Source organism: Chiloscyllium plagiosum, unplaced genomic scaffold (assembly GCF_037043375.1).
Source record: "Chiloscyllium plagiosum isolate Xiang-an unplaced genomic scaffold, Cpla_swu_hap1 HiC_scaffold_22, whole genome shotgun sequence".
Taxonomy (NCBI): domain Eukaryota; kingdom Metazoa; phylum Chordata; class Chondrichthyes; order Orectolobiformes; family Hemiscylliidae; genus Chiloscyllium; species Chiloscyllium plagiosum.
Genome location: NW_028270160.1, coordinates 64,418,191 through 64,439,392, shown reverse-complemented (window position 1 = coordinate 64,439,392; position 21,202 = coordinate 64,418,191). Strand labels below are relative to the sequence as shown.

Sequence of the window (21,202 nt, the reverse complement as noted above, 5' to 3'; positions counted from 1 at the left end):
CTATAACTTGGTGTTGTGTGATTTTTAACTTTGTACACCCCAGTCCAACACCGGCATCTCCAAATCATGTTTCCCAGGTTATTTTTCCCTCCATGTAGACAAACAAAAACATTGTTTTATATGACTGTTTATTTTATTTGTCGGAGTTTTAAAAGGTGAGACTTTTAAGTAGATCATATGCTGGTTGTTTGTAAGTTTACATGAGATTAGCATTTACTTATATGTAACAAATTCTGGATTAGTGGTGCTGGAAAAGCACAGCAATTCAGGCAGCATCCGAGGAGCAGTAAAATCGACGTTTCGGGCAAAAGCCCTTCATCAGGAATACAGGCAGAGAGCCTGAAGGGTGGAGAGATAAGTGAGAGGAGGGTGGGGTGGGGAGAAAGTAGCATGGAGTACAATAGGTAAGTGGGGGAAGGGATGAAGGAGATAGGTCGGGGGGGGGGGGAAGGTGGAGTGGATAGGTGGAAAAGAAGATAGGACAGATAGGACTGAGCTGGAAGTTTGGAACTGGGGGGGTGAGGTGGGGGAAGGGGAAATGAGGAAACTGGTCAAGTCCACATTGATGCCCTGGGGTTGAAGTGTTCGAGGCGGAAGATGAGGTGCTCTTCCTCCAGGCGTCTGGTGGTGAGGGAGCGGCGGTGAAGGAGGCCCAGGACCTCCATGTCCTCGGCAGAGTGGGAGGGGGAGTTGAAATGTTGGGCCACAGGGCGGTGTGGTTGATTGGTGAGAGTGTCCCAGAGATGTTCTCTAAAGCACTCTGCTAGGAGGCGTCCAGTTTCCCCAATGTAGAGTAGACCACATCTGGAGCAACGGATACAATAAATGATATTGGTGGATGTGCAGGTAAAACTTTGATGGGTGTGGATGGCTCCTTTAGGGCCTTGGATGGAGGTGAGGGAGGTGGTGTGGGCACAGGTTTTGCAATTCCTGCGGTGGCCGGGGAAGATGCCAGGACAGGAGGGTGGGTTGTAGTGGGGGGCGTGGATCTGACCAGGTAGTCACAGAGGGAACGGTCTTTACGGAAGGCGGGAGGGAAATATATCCCTGGTGGTGGGGTCTGTTTGGAGGTGGCGGAAATGTCAGCGGATGATTTGGTTTATGCAAAGTTTGGTAGGGTGGAAGGTGAGCACCAGGGGATTCTGTCCTTGTTATGGTTGGAGGGGTGGGGTCTGAGGGCGGAGGTGCGAGATGTGGACGAGATTTGTTGGAGGGCATCTTTAACCACGTGGGAAGGGAAATTGAGGTCTCTAAAGAAGGAGGCCATCTGGTGTGTTATATGTAACAAAGCCATTCCTGTAAAGTATGGCAACTCAATCAGTATTATTGGTTCACTTGAGTGCAAGAGATGGCTAAATGTAGGACTCTACACTTTGATTAACTTTTGTAATGGGATTTGAGACTCAGCACACTTTCCTAAATGGGTCATAACACACGGTTCCTGGGCACACAGACAATAACAGATTATAACTGATAAATTTTCAAACAGGTATGCTTCTGAATTCAACATGCACTTAAACATGTCTGAAAGCTATAAAGAACAAGGCAAAATTCCTTGAATTAGTCACATTTAATTTATTTGTTAAGATCCTCAGCAAAAGGTATAACTGTATCAAATTGCACAAGGTGGGGAGAAGGTTGATTCGGAGAAAAAAGTGCACTTTTTTTTACAATGAAGGAATTAAATGCTGAACTGGTAGTTCATCTGGAAACAGTTATATGTCAGCTTTTAAAAATGTGGAAATCTCTTGGTTTGCCATCAACTTTCTCTCAGGAATGATCACTTTTTTTGCAGAATGCAGTCACCACAGAAATTCCTTCTTCTTGATGTTACTGGATACTACTCCAAGCTTTTGGCTGTCTTTTTCCCCCTAGAGCAATACCAGCAGGTTTATAAAGATAGCTTCTCACAGGAGGTTTTTGTACCTGGCTGTTGGATCACAAAAACGACAATCAATGTTTTCCAGAGAATTTTGATGGCTCATTCTCAGATATCCCCGTGCTACTCTTTGCTACAGAAATCCTCCCCTGGAGGATACATTACAGATTTAAACTTTTGTTTCAGCAACAAAAGGTATTCGAAAAGCTTCATCACCAGAGATACTTGAAGATCTCAATGTCAGCTATACTTTCTAGTGGATTAATATTCATGTTCAGGTATTTACCCCGAGATAACCTTTTCAAGCTGCTTTAGATAATGCTATTTAGAAATCCCTTAGTAAATTTTCAGGTTAGTAATCATTTTATAATGTCCCAGCTTATTTTAAATTATTTTTCTCTGAAAACAAAATCCAAGGCTTTTAATTAGTTGATGAGATTTTAGATGAGTAGTTTGCATATTATGTCATCAATACAATGGAGAGCAGCATCCTTTGAAACCAGTAAACTGATTTCACTTCACCCCAATAAAACAAAAGGTAAATCTATAAATTGCCATCATTTAGCTATAAAATATTAATCTTTAAATCTATAAATTGACTTTTCATGCGTGATATTATTGTACAAGTCCTAATAAAATTACTGATTTATTCCCCAATGAAATTGGTAAACCTGACAGATCTGAACTCCTATAATGCATTCACTTTCAGAAGAGGAAATATGATGCTGGAGATTATTATCTGATGTTATTCAATCAGGAAACAAGTAAAATTATTCACAGGTGTTATCTTCTTGTCCAAAATCAAGTTGAATGTCTCCTTGATTGCATGTTGTAATTCCTCTTCAGTCAGAGTTACGGAGGTTCTCAGGTCCTTTCCATCTTTCCCATTATAGATCTGTTCAGTGTAGGTTGTACCCTTCAGAGTTTTTATGCCATTCGGGGTTTGATAGCAAACAAAGGATAATTCTTTAAACATGGCCCCAGGAGTTGTTATTAAGTAGGTTAATTTGTCTTGAGCATCCTCAATTCTACAAGGTTTGAGGTCAAAGCAAAACAGTTTTTGGTAGGAAGGTTGGTTCTGCAGAGACTCACTGTTAGTGCTTTGACCTTCAATGTAAATTTTTCTTACAGTTTTATCCATATACCAGATATTGTTATCTTCAGTCAGACGGTATGTACCTGGAAACTGAGTCTGCTCTTTGCCTGATACCAGCTCCAGGGGTTGTCGCATTTGGTTGGATGAAACAAAGCCCACATCAGCCATGTAACGCTTGGAATCAATGGTGACTATGAGGACACAATGAGATGGGTAGGATTCATAAGTATCCTTTGCTGGTTTGTACAATCTTACTGGTATAAACATCACTTCGTACCCCATCTCCTTTAGTACCCACCAGAATAATGCATTATTTTCCACACAGCAACCACCTCGATGCTTCCTCACCATTTTATTAAAGATCGCTTCCATGTTGAGCTCAATTGTTTCTCCACAGTGTGGACTGAGATTTTCATAGGGAATAGATGTGACATGTTTTTCAAGTATTATGCTTAGTGTCTCCAGGTCAGTGTTGTCTGAAGATCCTGTGTAGCCGATTCGTGCAAAATACTCAGAAAGCTTCATCTTCTCTGTGATAAAGAGAATAAGTGAGAAAGAAGGGTAGTAAAGTCCAATATGCATGCAGTCAAAAGCTAGCTACTAATTTTTGGTTTATTTACTTCTTCAATATTTTGACTCTTTACGAGTTTCTTTATGGCTAGTCTTCCGCCTATCCAAATCATGGTCCTGTTACTGCCATGGTCTGGATTACTAACACAACTTCTGTTGATCCATAATGCTAGAGAGACCTGTTCTTTTTCAAAATTACATATCAGAAATGCTGACTCTTCAATTACTGAAGAAAACATCCTTGCTCTGTAGGTAGAAAAAAAGAAAATGTGTTGCTTAATGCTAGAAGCTAGTTAACAAACCAGTAACTATTGAAATGAAATGGGATAAAAAGAGTTTCAGCTACTGTGCAAAACTAAAACTCAAACTCAGCTGCACACAGTGTCAATTCTACCAGTATCATCCTGCAAAAGTTTGCAATCTGTTCTTCATAAATAACCCAGAGACTTTCTGTATATCTTTTAACTTGATTTGAATTCGCTTCCCTTTTCTAATCTGTCTATTCGTGTTGCGTATTCACTTCTCACATTTACTCACTAATAAACTCACTCATTAATCAAGAAAGTCTACTTAAATTGGTTCCTTCTAAACATATTTATTTCACTTTGGGAGAAAAGATATCCACAACGCAAAGGAATCTTTCTTCAGAAATTTCTAAAGAAAAAAGTAAATATAATGTTTTTGAATCTCCCTTTATCTGGATCATTTCTTCCCATTGTGCTGCTTTTCATTTGATGCTGGATGCACATCCCACAGCACAACTTTGCTCGAAGCTGATCCCAGTCCAGTTTCAGTTCAGCTCCTTCCCTTCTGAATACAGGTTGCAGTAGCCAATGAATCAGAGCCGCCCCCCGCATACCTGTTAACCATATATTTGATTGCAATCTCTATTGCCTTTTTTTAAACCTTAATTGGCACATGGCTCAGGAAACAGTCAATACATTATCAATGTTGAGGTCCTGATTTTTAAATCTCATCTTCAACTTCCCAAATTCACATGGCAGAACATGTGAATGTTCTAATTCTCAGTTCTAATGACAATTTTTAAAAAAATGTGAACCCCAATGACCCAATCTGAAACTTCTTACCCAATGTTCATCTCCAGACAAGAGGCTGCTCTTCAAATCTGGCATCACACAGGCAACACTCAGAACTCTTGGTCTCAGCCCAGAGAACAGTATCTATCTCCCTGGCTACACTGTTGCCTATCACTGTTTTCTTCCTTCCCATTCCCCCTTCAGTCTGGTGACATCTGACACCACAGATGAAAAAAGCATGGTATTACCTAAACTGAGAATGACTGCAGAAATCGAAGGATCGAGGAAAGTTTTCAATCTAACACTGGTAGAGTTGAGAACAAAGTTGAGTCAAACAGTCAGGGCAGGTGGGGACAAAGCAGAGAAAGAAGAACCAAGCGCCACAATATAGGTTTTTTTAAACTTATCATTAAACTCTACAGTTGGTAATTGTCCTGTCACTTCCTCATCATTTCTTCTAATTAGGGTTGGCTCAAAAATAGGCACCAAGAATTCTTCCAGGAGAAAGTGAGGGCTGCAGATGCTGGAGATCAGAGCTGAAAATGTGTTGCTGGAAAAGCACAGCAGGTCAGGCAGCATCCAAGGAACCGGGGAAATCGACTTTTTGGGCATAAGCCCTTCTTCAGGAATGAGGAATGAGGAACGTTTCAGAGAGACAGGCCGCCTACTTGCGGAATGTTTCAGAGAACACCTCTGGGACACCCGGACCAACCAACCCAACCACCCCGTGGCTCAACACTTCAACTCCCCCTCCCACTCCACCAAGGACATGCAGGTCCTGGGACTCCTCCATCGCCAGACCATGGCAACACGACGGTTGGAGGAAGAGCGCCTCATCTTCTGCCTGGGAACCCTCCAACCACAAGGAATGAACTCAGATTTCTCCAGTTTCCTCATTTCCCCTCCCCCCACCTTGTCTCAGTCAAATCCCTCGAACTCAGCACCGCCTTCCTAACCTGCAATCTTCTTCCTGACCTCTCCGCCCCCACCCCACTCCGGCCTATCACCCTCACCTTGACCTCCTTCCACCTATCGCATTTCCAAAACCCCTCCCCCAAGTCCCTTCTCCCTACCTTTTATCTTAGCCTGCTGGACACACTTTCCTCATTCCTGAAGAAGGGCTTATGCCTGAAAGGTCGATTCTCCTGTTCCTTGGATGCTGCCTGACCTGCTGCGCTTTTCCAGCAACACATTTTCAACCAAGAATTCTTCGCCTTTTACTCCTGAAACCCTGAGATTCTTGTTAGTCAATTTAACACCGGTAGGTCTAAAACTTAGGGATGATCATGCCGCTCCCCTGTCCACCAAAAATACTGCCTCCTCCCCTTCAGGTCCCACCTTCAGATTTATCAAGGGTTCCTGGTGGGTTTCAGGAGGAAGGAACCCCTGACTCCCCTATTCCTCATCGAAGGTCATTAGGGAAACGGTTTCCCTTTCTCGAGCTAATCCCAGGCATTCCCGTTTAAAATGCCCCACTTTTCCGCAATGGTAACATCCTGCCTGTTGCCTCCTTCCCCGGATGTCTGACCTTTGTCTTTCGTGTCCTCCCCTATCCTTCCTGTTATCCCCGATCCCAGCCTCCTTTTTGTTATTTCTTCTACTGCCGCCACCATCATTTTGGCTTTCTGTTTCTGCTTCTCGTCTTCCCTTTTCACATACACTTTCTGTGCCTCACATAACAGCTCTTCCATCCGTCTTTCACTCCATCCATCTAATTTCTGTTATTTCTTTTCTATGTCCGGCCATGATTTAGTCACAAATTGGGCCTTTAAGAGTCCCTGAGCTACCGGATCATCGGGATCCATTCCCGAATATTTCCTTGTGGCCTCCTTGAGCCTTTGAAGAAATGCAGAAGGGGTTTCATCCTTCTCTTGTCGTACTTCGAAAGATCTAGGTGCCGCCTCTTTAATTCCCAATATTACCATTTCCTTTAGATCCCACCGGATCCTCTATCAGACTTTTCATTTCCTTCTTAAAAGCCCTAACTTCACTACTAGTTAAGGGAGCGTTTACGTATCCTATTTCCTGTCCTCAATCGGGACCTCTCTTAAGGGACATAATTTTATATTTTCCTTTATCTCTGCCCCTCCTTACGTGTGGTGGCTCGAGGGACTCTGGGCCCCCTAGGTTCTGCATCTTTTAGCTCAGAGTCCGTTTCTCTTTCAGTTACTGGAGTTGCTTTTGGTTCTGGGGCCACAGGCTAGCTGTAGAGGCGAGATAGACATGTCTCCAGAGGAGGGTATGGGGGCGGTAAGCAGGTTAAGGGATCCCATTGTGGTTTCCCTTGTTCATTCTTTTCTTGCTCTTTCCCCGATTCTTCCACCTCCATGGGATATAGTTTTACCCCCGCACCCCCTACCCAGCAAGCCGCATACTCTGACTCATCTTGACTGTATGTTTCTTTCCGACTGACGTATATATTCAGATCTTGGCACAGCCAATCTTCATCGGACCCATGTTTGGGCCAAAAAATACCAGAATCCTTAATGCTTTCTCGAGTCCAGACAAAACAACAATAGTTTATCATTATAGCCTTATCTTTCCCCTGCGTCCGGGAGTTGTGTACCCAATTTCCCAACATTTTCCCCATAGGACTGTCGGGTGGAATATATTCCCCTTTAACGTTATTTACAGATCGATCGTTACCCAGGCAACTCCCCGTGCCTCCCATTGTTGCTAATTTAAATAATGTCAACGAGGTCCGGTGTCACCTTCTTCCACACCCACTTCAGGGTCCTGACTAGACACCTTACTCGTCCGATTAATCTGACCAACTATATTTTATTTCATAATCTGTAAACTCATTAACCTTAAAAGAAATCATGTTAAAATTTCCAGAGTAGAAATCAGATTCAAAACAGTCCTGGATCTCAAGCTCCAGGAAACAAAGCACAAACATTCAATCACCAACAAACAAATGTGCATTCAAACTGAATCACAAAGGGTAAAACTTTCTATTAGCTGTACAGCTCTTCAGTACCCTCAGTAGCCCTTCAGCTACTAGCCCTTCTGACAAGGGCTGTTTCTCATTGACATATGCTTTATTTTATATCTTGCCAATTCCCCATACTTTTCGTATGTCCCCGACCACCAAGGCAATATTTAAAGGTCTATTTTCTTACGTTGGTCTGTGCACAGAGTTACCTGGTCGTTTCAGTGCGCCCAGTCCCGCGGCAATACCTGCAGCAACTACTGCTGCCTACCCCGGTCGCCCGGATATATCTTTTAAGACCTTTCCTTACCCGGGTCTTGTGCACAAGAGTTACCCAACAGAACCCGCCGCATCAGCCCGTCTTGTTTCCAGGGTCTCCCAGTCCGGATCACACTCGCCCAAACCGCGAACGACAAGCAAGGGAGACAGAGATCACCGAAATCGGCGAGGTGCACCTCCCCAGTCATCCCAAGCGGTCGGCGTTTTGGGTCTCGGACGAGCCCCCAACTGTGAGAAACAAAACTGACTCACAATTCAGCTTGAGACAAAGCCTTGGAAACAAGAAGATTTTATTCTTTATGGCCTTGCAAGAACAGGCGTTTGCTCAAGCAATCAGGCTAGCTAAAGCGCAAATTACAAAGCATGTAAGCATTCTTTATTCAGTTTGCAAGTTGCGGAATCATGCCTTTCTTTTCCCATTTGTCTAGTCTTATCCTATCATAAGCCGCTACTTCACTTGTTTTTCTTTAATTTTCCTTATCTGACTACCCTGCAGTCCTTGTCCTTGTTTGTTACAGCCTGCCTGTTATTTTATCCAGTTCCCCTTCTCATACTATAAGCTTATTGCGAAATGCCCCGACTGCTTCTTTTGTGGTCAGCTACAACACTTTCAAGTTATTTCTTAGTTTAAAACTATTTCGTAAACAAAAGCCTCTATATTCGTTAAAATCTTAACCTCAAGTATGCTGCGAGAATCCCGCGACCGTTTGTGTAATGTTCCCCTTCCCCTCGCCCCACAACATCTCCTCACCCATCTGCAAAAACAACATCTCTAACCACCACCACCTGCAGAAACTACATTTCTAATCTCCCACAATAGTGTTCAGGATATAGATGGAGAAGAATTTGTTACATGCGTACAAGACAATTTTCTGATTCAGTATGTGGATGTACCGACTAGAAAAGATGCAAAACTTGAGCTATTCTTGGGAAATAAGGCAGGGCAGGTGACTGAGGTGTCAGTGGGGGAGCACTTTGGGGCCAGTGACCATAATTCTATTCGTTTTAAAATAGTGATGGAAAAGGATAGACCAGATCTAAAAGTTGAAGTTCTAAATTGGAGAAAGGCCAATTTTGACGGTATTAGGCAAGAACTTTCAAAAGCTGATTGGAGGCAGATGTTCGCAAGTAAAGGGACGGTTGGAAAATGGGAAGCTTTCAGAAATGAGATAACAAGAATCCAGCGAAAATATATTCCTGTCAGGGTGAAAGGAAAGGCAAGGATGGTAGGTATAGGGAATGCTGGATGACTAAATAAATTGAGGGTTTGGTGAAGAAAAAGAAGGAAGCATATGTAAGGTATAGACAAGATAGATCGAGTGAATCCTTAGAAGAGTATAAAGGAAGTAGGAGTATACTTAAGAGGGAAATCAGGAGGGCAAAAAGGGGACATGAGATAGCTTTGGCAAATAGAATTAAGGAGAATCCAAAGAATTTTTACAAATACATTAAGGACAAAAGGGTAACTAGGGAGAGAATAGGGCCCCTTAAAGATCAGCAAGGCAGCCTTTGTGTGGAGCCGCTGAAAATGGAGGAGATACTAAATGAGTATTTTGCATCAGTATTTACTGTGGAAAAGAATATGGAAGATATAGAATGTAGGGAAATAGATGGTGACATCTTACAAAATGTCCATATTACAGAGGAGGAAGTGGTGGATGTCTTGAAACGGGTAAAGGTGGATAAATCCCCAGGACCTGATCAGGTGTACCCTAGAACTCTGTGGGAAGCTAGAGAAGTGATTGCTGGTCCTCTTGCTGAGATATTCGTATCACCGATTGTCACAGGTGAGGTGCCGGAAGACTGGAGGTTGGCTAACGTGGTACCATTGTTTAAGAAGGATGGTAAGGACAAGCCAGGGAACTATAGACCAGTGAGCCTGACCTCGGTGGTGGGCAAGTTGTTGGAAGGAATCCTGAGGGTCAGGATGTACATTTATTTGAAAAGGCAAGGACTGATTAGGAATAGTCAACATGGCTTTGTGCATGGAAAATCATGTCTCACAAACTTGATTGAGTTTTTTGAGGAAGTAACAAAGAGGATTGATGAGGGCAGAGCAGTAGATGTGATCTATATGGACTTCAGTAAGGTATTCGATAAGGTTCCCCATGGGAGACTGGTCAGCAAGGTTAGATCTCACAGAATACAAGGAGAACTAGCCATTTGGATGTAGAACTGGCTCAAATGTAGAAGACAGAGGGTGGTGGTGGAGGGTTGGTTTTCAGACTGGAGGCCTGTGACCAGTGGAGTGCCACAAGGATCAGTGCTGGGTCGTCTACTTTTTGACATAAATGATTTGGATGCGAGCATAAAAAGGTACAGTTAGTAAGTTTGCAGATGACAACAAAATTTGAGCTGTAGTGGACAGCAAATAGGGTTACCTCAGATTACAACAGGATCTTAACCAAATGGGCCAATGGGCTGAGAAATAGCAAATGGAGTTTAATTTAAATAAATGTGAGGTGCTGCATTTGGGGAAAGCAAATCTTAGCAGGACTTATACACTTAATGGTAAGGTCCTCGGAAGTGTTGTTGAATAAAGAGACCTTAGAGTGCAGGTTCATAGCTTCTTGAAAGTGAAGTTGAAGGTAGATAGGTTAGTGAAGGCGGCTTTTGGTAAGCTTTCCTTTATTTGCCAGAGTATTGAGTACAGGAGTGGGGAAGTCATGTTGCGACTGTTGGAATATTAAAGTAGATTCCCTACAGTGTGGAAACAGGCCCTTCGGCCTACAAGTCCACACCGACCCTCTGAAGAGCAACCCACCCACACCTATTCCCCTACATTCACGACTGACTAATACACCTAACACTATGGGCATGGCTAACTTACTTAACCTGCACATCTTTGGACTATGGGAGGAAACCGGAGCACCCGGAGGAAACCCACGCAGACACGGGGAGAATGTGCAAACTCCACACAGACAGTTGCCCGAGGCAGTAATTGAACCTGGGCCCTGGCACTGAGGCATCAGTGCTAACCACTGAATATTGCGTGCAATTCTGGTCTCTTTCCTATCGTAAAGATGTTGTAAAACTTGAAAGGGTGGCACAGTCGTTAGCACTGCTGCCTCGCAGTGCCAGAGACCCGGGTTCAATTCCCGCCTCAGGCGACTGACTGTGTGGAGTTTGCACATTCTCCCCGTGTCTGCGTGGGTTTCCTCCGGGTGCTCCGGTTTCCTCCCACAGTCCAAAGATGTGCAGGTCAGGTGAATTGGCCATGCTAAATTGCCCGTAGTGTTAGGTAAGGGGTAAATGTCGGGGTATGGGTGGGTTGCGCTTTGGCGGGTCGGTGTGGACTTGTTGGGCCGAAGGGCCTGTTTCCACACTGTAAGTAATCTAATCTAAAAAAAGATTTACAGGAATGTTGTCAGGGTTGGAGGATTTGATCTCTCGGGAGAGGCTTAACAGGGTAGGGCTGTTTTCCCTGGAGCATTGGAGGCTGAGGGGTGACCTTACAGAGGTTTATAAAATCATGAGGGGCATGGATAGGATAAATAGACAAATTCTTTTCCCTGGGGTCGGAGATCCAGAACGGGAGGGCATAGGCTTAGGGTGAGAGGGGAAAGATATAAAAGAGACCAAAGGGGCAACTTTTTCACACAGAGGGTGGTACGTGTATGGAATGAGCTGCCAGAGGAAGTGGTGGAGGCTGGTACAATTGCAACATTTAAGAGGCATTTGGGTGGATATATGAATAGGAAGGGTTTGGAGGGATATGGGCCAGGTGCTAGCAGGTGGAATTAGATTGGGTTGGGATAGCTGGTAGGCATGGATGAGTTGGACTGAAGGGTCTGTTTCCATCCTGTACATCTCTATAAATCTATGAGTAATCAATGTCTTATTTAAAGTGTACAAGATTGTGAATAGTCTTGATCAGGTAGTCATAGAAAGAACACTTCATCTTGGAGGTGAATCCAGATCAAGGGGCCACTGTTAAAAAGTATGAGTTGCCCTTTTAGGATAGAGGTAAAGAGAATTTGTCTTCTGTCTAAGGGTTGTGCAACTTTGAGCTTCTCTCCTACCGAAGACAGTGGAGGTAGGGGCAATTAGTATTTATTTTTAAAAAATATATATTTTTATTGAAATAGACTTTTTAATAGTACAAATACTAAACAATACAATTCAAAGCAGTACAAAAAAAAGTTTAAAAACCCAACCCTCATGTACAAATGTATAAACATATATAGAAAAAAACCAAACTAACTATTTAGCTGAATAAATAATAGCCAAACTAATAAATAAATAAAAATAACTCAGCCAGACAAGACACTTACGTTCACAGTTCCTCCTCCCCGGATATTGGACTCGTCAAACACAATTGTTACGGCTATATTAAAGCCCTTGTTAGTGTGGCTAATAAGTCTGCATCCAGGTATTCCAAAAAGGACTGCCATGTCTTTATAAAAATTCTCAGTTTTGTGGTGTACCAGATTTGTGAGAAAATCCAGGGGAATATGCTCCACAGCAATCTTCTGCCAACCTAGCAAAATATTCTTTTTTTGCGCAGAAAGTGAGGATACTGAAAAGATGTTTCTTCTGCACGACTACAGAGAACACACTGGGCAGACCCAGAAGGAGCGAGATAGGGTCCTTTTCCACCCTTACACCCAAAATCCTCTCCATTGCACCCGCCATAGCAATCCAATATGTTTGAAGCCTACCACAAGACCAGAGACAATGGGTAAGAGTGCCATACAGACCTTGCATTTGGGATATGAAGATAGCCCTGGTTTGAATTTTGACAAACAATCCGGAGCCAAGTGGACCCCGTGGAGAATCTTCCACTGTAAAGCATGGGTCCTATTGCAAATTGATATTTTTCTTGCATTTTCCCAAATATCTTCCAATGCCTCAGAGGAGACTTCACATCTAGCTCTCTCTCCTACACCCTGCAGAGGGGATCGAACTCATCTGAGGGGGCACCCCCCAATTGATGATATAAAGTACTGACAAAGTATAGTCTTAGCACTGAGCACATCCCCCCAAGTCGGATTTGTAGAGATCAAAAGTGTAGCTTTTAAAAAAAAATAAAATCCCTAACTTGGAAAAAAACGAAAGGTCCCTATTAGATAGCTTGTATTTCCATACTAACTGTTCGCAGGACATCAGTACATCTCCCTCAAATAAATCCCCCATGCAAGACACACCCCTCACTGCCCAATGTTTAAATCCTGAATCTATCATCCCTGGTTGAAAACCCAGCATACTCACTAAAAGGTGTAAAAGATGTTTTGCCAATATTGCCTTCCCTCTGTCAAATTGCCCTCCATGCTTTAACAGTATTGATGACTACTGGGTTATGGCAATATTCCCTAACTGTCCTCATTTTGTCCAAAAACAGCAAACTGGTAAGGGGCCACCTTGCCTGGGAGGCTTTGATATCTAACCATATTGAAAGAGGATCCCCACAGGCCCAATCACTCGCTTAGGACAAAAGTGAGCTTAGTTGGTAATTTTTAATGTCTGGAAGTCCCACTCCCTCCCGCCCCCCCTCCCCCCCTCCCCCCCCCCCCCCACCCCGCCCCACAACCTGTGAGGCAGTTGCAGTTTAGCTCATGTAATGAGGCCCCACTTAAAAGCCAAATAAAGGAGCTGAACCAGCCATTCAGCCTCCTGAATATTTGCTTATTGAAAGTCAGGGGGAGCATCCGTATAGGTATAGCAAACGGAGGAGAATATTCCCCTTAATAAGCACTATCTGAGCCAACCACAAGATCAGAAGTGCCTCCCATCTTTAAAGGGATTGTTTGATTTTGTCAAATTGAATAAAATTGACTTAGAACAACCTATCCAGAACTGGAGTAATGAATATGCCCAAATACACAAAATCTCCCCGGAGACTACTTAAATGGGAATCAATATTGGCCCTCAAGAGCTAGCTCCTTCGTAAGACCACCCATAGTTATACGTAGGTATGCCCTTAAAAGGTGCCAAATGCACAGATGCAATGTATCAGGCGAGGCACTGAAACTGCTGGGACTTGACACAAAAAAAATTAGGACTTCATTTGCATACAATGAAGTCTTATGTAACTTTGACCCCACTTCTGGAGCTAATATACTGGGATCCCCATGAAAGGCCTCCGCCAATGGTTCAATCTCCAATGTAAAAAGCAATGGCAAAAGGGGACAGCCCTGCCAGCTGTCCCTGAAAATGTCAAAATTGCTTGCTCGTACCCAGTTGGTGACGCCCACCGTGAGCGGGCCACTATAGAGAACTTTTTACCATTTTATAAAGATTTCACCCAAACCAAACCACTCAACTCTGTCAAATGCCTTCTCTACATCTAGAGAAATCACCAATCTCTGTATTGACTATTGTTGACATGCTTGAATTACATTAAGCAGCTTCCTATCATTATTGGAGGATCTGCAGCCCTTTATGAAGCCCGTCTGATCCTCTAACAATAGAAGGTAACACAGTCTCCAGCCTTCACAAGACTCTTAAACGTGGATTTTAAAATCCTCTCAGAGTGAAATGGGCCTGTATGAAGCACAGTCCTCTGGGACCTTTCCTTTTGTAAGAATAAGGGAAATATTGGCCTCTCTCAGAGATGACGGAAGACAATCACGACTGTATGAATCAGTAAACATATTGAGCATCGGGCCTGACAATATATTTATAAAATCCTTAGAGAATTTGCTGGGAGGTCCATCAGGACCAGGCGCCTTTCCACTCTGAAGCTGCCTCACAGCTTCCTCCACCTCTTGCTTTGATAAGGGGCATTGAGAAAGGACTCTTGTTCAGAGGTCACACCCGGGAGCTTCAGATCCTTAAAATAAAGATTCCGTTTTGGCCCACCTCTCCTCACAACCCTCAGATGGTGATAACAGAGTAAAATCTCTAAAATACCACATTAATTTAGAGTCATATGTCAGTTTCCCATACCCTTCCCTAATCGCCATAATGGCTTGTGGGGCACTCCTTTTCCTAGCAAGATATGCTAAGTATTTGCCTGGCCTGTCACTATGCTCATATAACTTTTGCTTTGCAAAAGCAAGCTTCTTCTTTGCCATCTGTGAGAGCATGGAATTCAATGCAGACCACAGTGCCATAATCCTCTGCAGTTTGACCAACAAGAGACTGTCAAAGTAGGCTTTCTCGGCTGCCTTCAACCGTGCTTCAAGGAGACGTTGCTGCTCAACCTTCTGCTCCTTTCTACTGGTGGAATAGGAAATAACTAACCCCGGCATAGGCTTTGGCAGTTTCCCAAAGGATGGATGGACTATTAGTGGGCGGCACGGTAGCACAGTGGTTAGCACTGCTGCCTCACAGCGCCAGAGACCCGGGTTCAGTTCCCGCCTCAGGCGACTGACTGTGTGGAGTTTGCACATTCTCCCCGTGTCTGCGTGGATTTCCTCCAGGTGCTCCGGTTTCCTCCCACAGTCCAAAGAGCTACAGGTCAGGTGAATTGGCCATGCTAAATTGCCCATAGTGTTAGGTAAAGGGTAAATATAGGGGTATGGGTGGGTTACGCTTCGGCAGGTCGGTGTGGACTTGTTGGGCCGAAGGGCCTGTTTCCGCACCGTAAGTAATCTAATCTAATCTAATCTTAACCGAGCCGGAGTTAATGTCTAGGAACACACCTGAAATTCCCTAGAGAAATACTGCACAAACTTACTATCCTTGAGGATAAAGGGATCCATTTGCCAGTGCCTCTAACCCACTGTAACATCCTTAATCCTAACCAACAGGTACATTGGAGAATGATCAATGATAATCAAACAAGATGCCACCAAGTCCAGGGTTGCCACAGAAGTCAGGAAAAAAAAAACAATCCTGGTGTAACATCTGTGTGGATTGGAGAAAAATGTAAAATCCTTGCCTGTCGGGTTGGCTGGAGGCATCTCCACCCTAACTCCACATAACAATCCACTAATTGTTTAGTTTGTACAGAGAGTAGAGACACCTTTGGGCAACCTGCCTACTGTGGGATCCACGAGACAGTTCAAATCTCCCCCTATAATGATGTGCCGGGACTCAAGACTTATCAGTTTAGAAAAAGCTTCTACCAAAAATATAAGGGAATGAGCTGGGGGCAATAAACATTAAAACACCATATTCTTCCCTATTTATCAAAGCTTTAAGAATTACAAACCTCCCGTGTGTGTCTTTAACACACTCTAGTAACTTAAATGAGAGATTCTTCCTTACCAATATAGCCACTCCATTACTTCTGGTATTAATTGATGAAAGATAAACTCAATCAAAACCATTCTGCTGTAATTTCAAAAGCTCTCTATCATCCAAGTGTGTCTCCTGTAACAAAACAATATCCAGCTTCTCTTTCTAAGGTTCAAATGTACCTTCTTCCTCTTAATTGGTGGGTGACTTCCCTCAATATTCCAGGTACACCATTTAATCAAGTCATTAGCATAACCTTCTGCAGTAACATTCCAGAAAGGAGAAACTTGAACCGCAAGTCACTGAGCCTTAGTGTCGCATGATCCATCGAGCATAAAAACTACACAAACTAAAACCACATGTAACAAACCTACAAAACTATTAAAAACAAAAACCAAACCAACAGATAAAGCGCCAACAGTGCTGAATAGGGGGATTCACCCCTGCCCATAAGTAGGCATCTAGCCAGCCCACCCATTTTCTCTTTTTCTTGCTAGAGCTGCACCATGAACACAAACAGAAAAAGAGTAAACACACCATAGAATAGCAATATTAATAAAGAAAACATTGTTAAAGAAAAAAAAGGGTGAATACACCACCCATTCTTTGGTATATCTTAACTTAGAAAATGGTATCTTTGGTATGTACAGTCTATGCTCTCAATTCTAGTTTGATACCAAAGAGAAACAGCATCAGAACCAGGATTGGTCTTACCACCACACACTGGTGTCTCCGACATACTTCCGGCACTTCAGTTACTTCTTCACCTGTTGATGTAAAAGCACCAGTGAGTTCTGGATTTCAGAAATTCAATTCCATCAATTTAGAAAACAGAGCTTTTGAATTGCAAACAGATCGACCCAGGGAAGGAGCATTAAACAAAATCCTGCACCCGAATTCTGTTTTATTTCTGTTTATGAAATTTGGTCAAGAAATGAGTCAGACATTTAGCAATTCTTAAAATCAAACACTCCTGGTTGGCTCAGATCAAGCAGAAAACACTTTCATAGTAACCCTAAATCCAATCGCTCACAAAAAACATTGAGGCAGCTCCAGTTTATTGAACACAGGAACCCTTCAAAGTGCAGAGCAACATGGTACCTTCCCTCAATTAATCAATACTAGCACACCAGTGCTTCATCACTGAATGGCCTTTTAGCTTGTTTTATGATTTTTTTCTAAGTGAAGCAAACAATGAAAGTATTGTGGCAAAAATCAGCACTTTAGAAATAGTTACATCATATAGGCCTGAGAACTTCACATTAGATGATTTAACAACATGTTAAAGATAGTGTCACACAAGTTCTACACACAGTGTAATCCAGTGACAAACAGAGATTTCGAAACACCGACTGAGACAGAACCAGGGACAGAGCAGCATGCTTAACTATCGCAAAATTTGATACCTGAATTCCGTATTCAATTGCTTTGATAAAATGCGACTGGAAAATACTTCCCTACAAGTCAGTACCAATCTCTCCTCACTCCAATCCAACAATGATCTGGATAGAATATGCTTTGAGTGATTAGACAGTCACAGAAGGAATATCACAAGCTAAAATCAGATAGTCTGCTCTGTAAATTGCACAAACAAGTAACTAAGTTTGTGCAATGGAGGGGTAGAGAAAGGAGACAAACAGGCAAAATTAAAGGACACAGATTAGAGGAGGAGGGGCTCAGGGCAATTACACAAATTAATAGAATAGTCTTAGGAACACATATTGGATATATAGGACTTGGTGCAACCATCCCATAAATGTGTCGATGATCCACTGCAGTTTTCTCTCATGTTTTCCCAATTAAGTCTACACTTCAAACCACCTGTTCCCTTTCCCCTCAGATTCTTTCCCATCTGACTGCTCAAATCACAGCCTTTCACATTTCTTTCAATTCTCTTTGCTAGATGTGATTTTGAAAGTATTTGTATTCATCACTTTGCTATTCCACCCCAGGAAGCTTTCAGCCGCCAAGCTTTTCATCTGAAGGGCCATGTTTGAGTCAGGTGCTCAAGGATTTAACAATTAAATAGAAACAATACAAACTTGTTTTAAAATCAACACAACATTCCACTAATACACAGTTGTACTTCTGCATCATTAGATACAACAGTGGGTTATTTGTTGACTTGAACATATAGCAACATCTCCCAATAAAATCTTCATAACATTGAAAACTTCATTGCACTGTTCTGTTTCTCCAGTCAAATGCCATCAGTCTTTGTGGAAAGATCACCCAAAACTCTGTATGAGACATTGTAAGACCACATTTGACTTAGGGGTTTCCTGATAGAGGGTTTATCAAATCATGAAGAGCAATGATAAAGTGAATAGCCAAGTTTTGTTTCTCAGGGTAGGAGCGTCCAAACATAGAGGGCATAGGTTTAAGGTGAGAGAGGAAAGATTTAAAAGGGAATGAGGGGCAACTTTTACACACAGAGTGTGGTGCATATATGGAATGAGCTGCCAGAGGAAGTGGTGGAAGTGAGTACAGTTTCAATATTTAAAAGAAATTTGGAGAGGTACATGGATAGGAAAGGGATATGGGCAAATGGAAGCAAATGTCACAAGTTTTACTGTGCTTTGGATAAGTTGAGTAGACAAATGCATAGCAGATGATGTATAATGTGGGTAAGGGGTAGATGCAGAGACCTTGGTGTTCTTGTGCACCAGTAGCTAAAAAGCTGCACTCAGGTGCAGGAAGAAGGCCTGTCCATCTTCCTTCCTACCTATCCACTCCACCCTCTTCGCTGAAATATCACCTTCTATCCCCACCTTCATCTGCCTATCAGATTCCCAGCTACCTTTCCCCTGCCTCACCACCCCCCCCCCCCCCCCTCCCATTTATCTCTCAGTACCCTGGCCCGTTCCTGATGAAGGACTTTGCCTGAAATGAGGATTTTCCTGCTCCTCGGATGTTGCCAGATTTGCTGTGCTTTTCCAGCACCACACTCTATTCTGATCTGTGGCATCTGTAGCCCTCACTTTCTCATATGGGAGTTGGGAGATCATGTTGCGGCTGTCTAGGACATTGGTTAGGCCACTTTTGGAATAATGTCTGCAGTTCTGGTCTCCCTCCTATTGGAAGAATGTTTTGAAACTTGAAAGGGTTCAGAAAAGATTTACAAATATGTTGCCAGGGTTGGAGGATTTGAGCTACAGGGAGAGGTTGAATACGCTGGGGCTGTTTTCCCTGGAACATCAGAGGGGTGACCTTATAGAGGTTTAGAAAATCATGAATAGCATAGACAGGATAAAGAGACAAGGTCTTTTCCCTGGGGTGGGGGAAGTCCAGAACTAGAGGACATAGCTTTAGGGTGAGAGGGGAAAATTTTAAAAGGGCCCTAAGGGGTAACTTTTTAAAACAAAAAGTGGGTGGTGGGTGCGCGTATGGAATGAGTTGCTGGAGGAAGTGGTGGAAGCTAATACAATTACAACGTACACATCCAGATGCCTTTTAAATATGAATAGGAAGGGTTTAAGGGGATGTGGGCCAAATGCTGACAAATTGCACTCGATTAGGGTCGGATATCTGGTCGATAAGGACGAGTTGGACCGAAGTTAGTTTCCTTGCTGTACATCTGTCTGACGATCTGCTTTTTGATCCTGCTCTGCCACTCAACAAAATCATAACTCAAAATCTACCACCCCAATTCCACTCTCCCTATGTCCCTCAAATCCCAAAAAGCGAGCAATCTCTGAATTTACTTGATAGTCGAACAGCCATAGCTCTCTAAGACTGTGGTTCCAAAGATTCACAAATCAGTGAAGAAATCTCATCTCAATGATTCATTCCATATTCTCAAACTGAGTCCTTGCTATCAAATCGCGTTGAATATAAAAAAGTGAGATGTCCTCAGAAATGGGGTTGCTCTTACCGCCACACCCCTGGTCTCTGGGGCAGACCACCGGGAGATCTTCAGTTGCCGCTGTAAAAGCGTCAGTGAGATCTGCAATTCAGAAATTCACTTTCATTCAGATAGAATGAGGTGTCGCTGTTGGACACTGGGCTGGACAAGTTAGAATTTACACAACACCAGGTTATAGTTATTGTCCAACAGGTTTGTTGGAAGTGGTTGATTTCGGGGCGTTGCTCCTTCATCAGGTGTTGGACTCTGGTATTGTGTGATCTTTAACTTATCCAGATAGAAAACAGAGCTTTTGAAGCATTAATAGACGGACCCAGAGATAGAGCATTAAACAGTGCTAAAATACTGCACCCGAATTCTGTTTTCATTTGTTTGTGAAATCTGAATGAGAAATGAGCCAGACATTTAACGACTCTTAAAGAACACTCTCGGCCAAGTGAGAAACAAGCAGAAGATGCAGGCTCACAGTAACCGCAAAACCCATCGCACGAAAATATTCAATCTTTCCACCACTTCTTTTAATAGTCAACAGAACCTTCTGGTTTAATTTTCATTAATGATGTGAATCTGATCGAACTCTCATAAGAGGCACCTCCAGTTTATTGCACACAGGAACCCTTCAAACTCCAGAACAATGTGATCTTCCCTGAATTAATCGATCTGTGCTGTTTCGCTAAATGGCCTTCAACTAACTCGCTTTGCGATTTAAAAAGGAAGTTTGCTAAGCACAAAAAATGTTGGAGCAAAACCTGCCCGACAACTTGATGACATCAGATGATTTACCGACATATTAAAGCTGATCTCACATAAAGTCCTATACAATACGCGGTGTCATCGAGTGACACAAACAGAATTTTTGAGACAGGGAGAAAGTGAGGACTGCAGATGCTGGAGACCAGAGCTTAAACATTTTCGAGACACCGACTGAGAGCGAACAGGGACACAGCAGCACACTAAACCAGCCCAAAATCCGACACCTGAATTCGGGATCACTTACTTTGATAAAATGGGACTGGAAAATATTTACCTCCAAGTCAGCAAATCCAATGCGTAGCAATCTCCTCCTCGCTCCAACCCAGCCAACGATCTGAACAGAGTGTGCTCTGCCTGATTCGACTGTCACGGAAGGAATATCTCACTGGAATCAAACTCTCTATAAGTTGCACAAACAAATGACTAAACTGACTCAGGAATCGGAAACAGGGAGAGAAACGAGACGAACTGTCCACGGGCTAAATTACGAAACAAATTAAAGGGGCTCGAGGCACTTACACAAAGATCCAGACATGACATGTTGGACTAAATCTGAAAAATGTGTTGCTGGAAAAGCGCAGCAGGTCAGGCAGCATCCAAGGAGCAGGAGAATCGACGTTTCGGGCGTGAGCCCTTCTTCAGGAGTGAGGGAGGTGTGCCCAGCAGG

At 43.1% G+C, this 21,202-nt stretch overlaps 1 protein-coding gene across 4 annotated transcripts; it reads right to left on the bottom strand.

Annotated features, from left to right (window-relative positions):
- Nucleotides 1-1,937: 1,937 nt before the first annotated feature.
- On the bottom strand, nucleotides 1,938-20,904 carry LOC148146008 (arylamine N-acetyltransferase, pineal gland isozyme NAT-10-like). 4 transcript variants are annotated; one of them, XM_087999216.1, is made up of 3 exons: nucleotides 20,810-20,904; nucleotides 16,632-16,684; nucleotides 1,938-3,505 (listed from the first exon to the last, which is right to left on the bottom strand). In XM_087999216.1, the coding sequence occupies exons 2-3, from the start codon at nucleotides 16,654-16,656 to the stop codon at nucleotides 2,625-2,627; spliced, it is 906 nt and encodes a 301-aa protein (XP_087855342.1). In that variant the 5' UTR covers nucleotides 16,657-16,684; nucleotides 20,810-20,904; the 3' UTR covers nucleotides 1,938-2,624. The 4 variants fall into 4 exon arrangements, with proteins under 4 accessions (XP_087855342.1, XP_087855344.1, XP_087855343.1 ...); XM_087999218.1 differs by lacking the exon at nucleotides 20,810-20,904 and adding an exon at nucleotides 19,792-19,927; XM_087999217.1 differs by lacking the exon at nucleotides 20,810-20,904 and adding an exon at nucleotides 19,622-19,686.
- Between the last annotated feature and the right edge of the window lie 298 nt (nucleotides 20,905-21,202).

Bases quoted from the DNA above. Each gene is read 5' to 3' on its own strand.
- LOC148146008 (XM_087999216.1), bottom strand. From the start codon at position 16,656: ATGTCGGAGACACCAGTGTGTGGTG. The intron at 3,506-16,631 runs GTAAGACCAATC...TCTTTATCACAG, and splicing joins GGAGACACCAGTGTGTGGTG to AGAAGATGAAGCTTTCTGAG.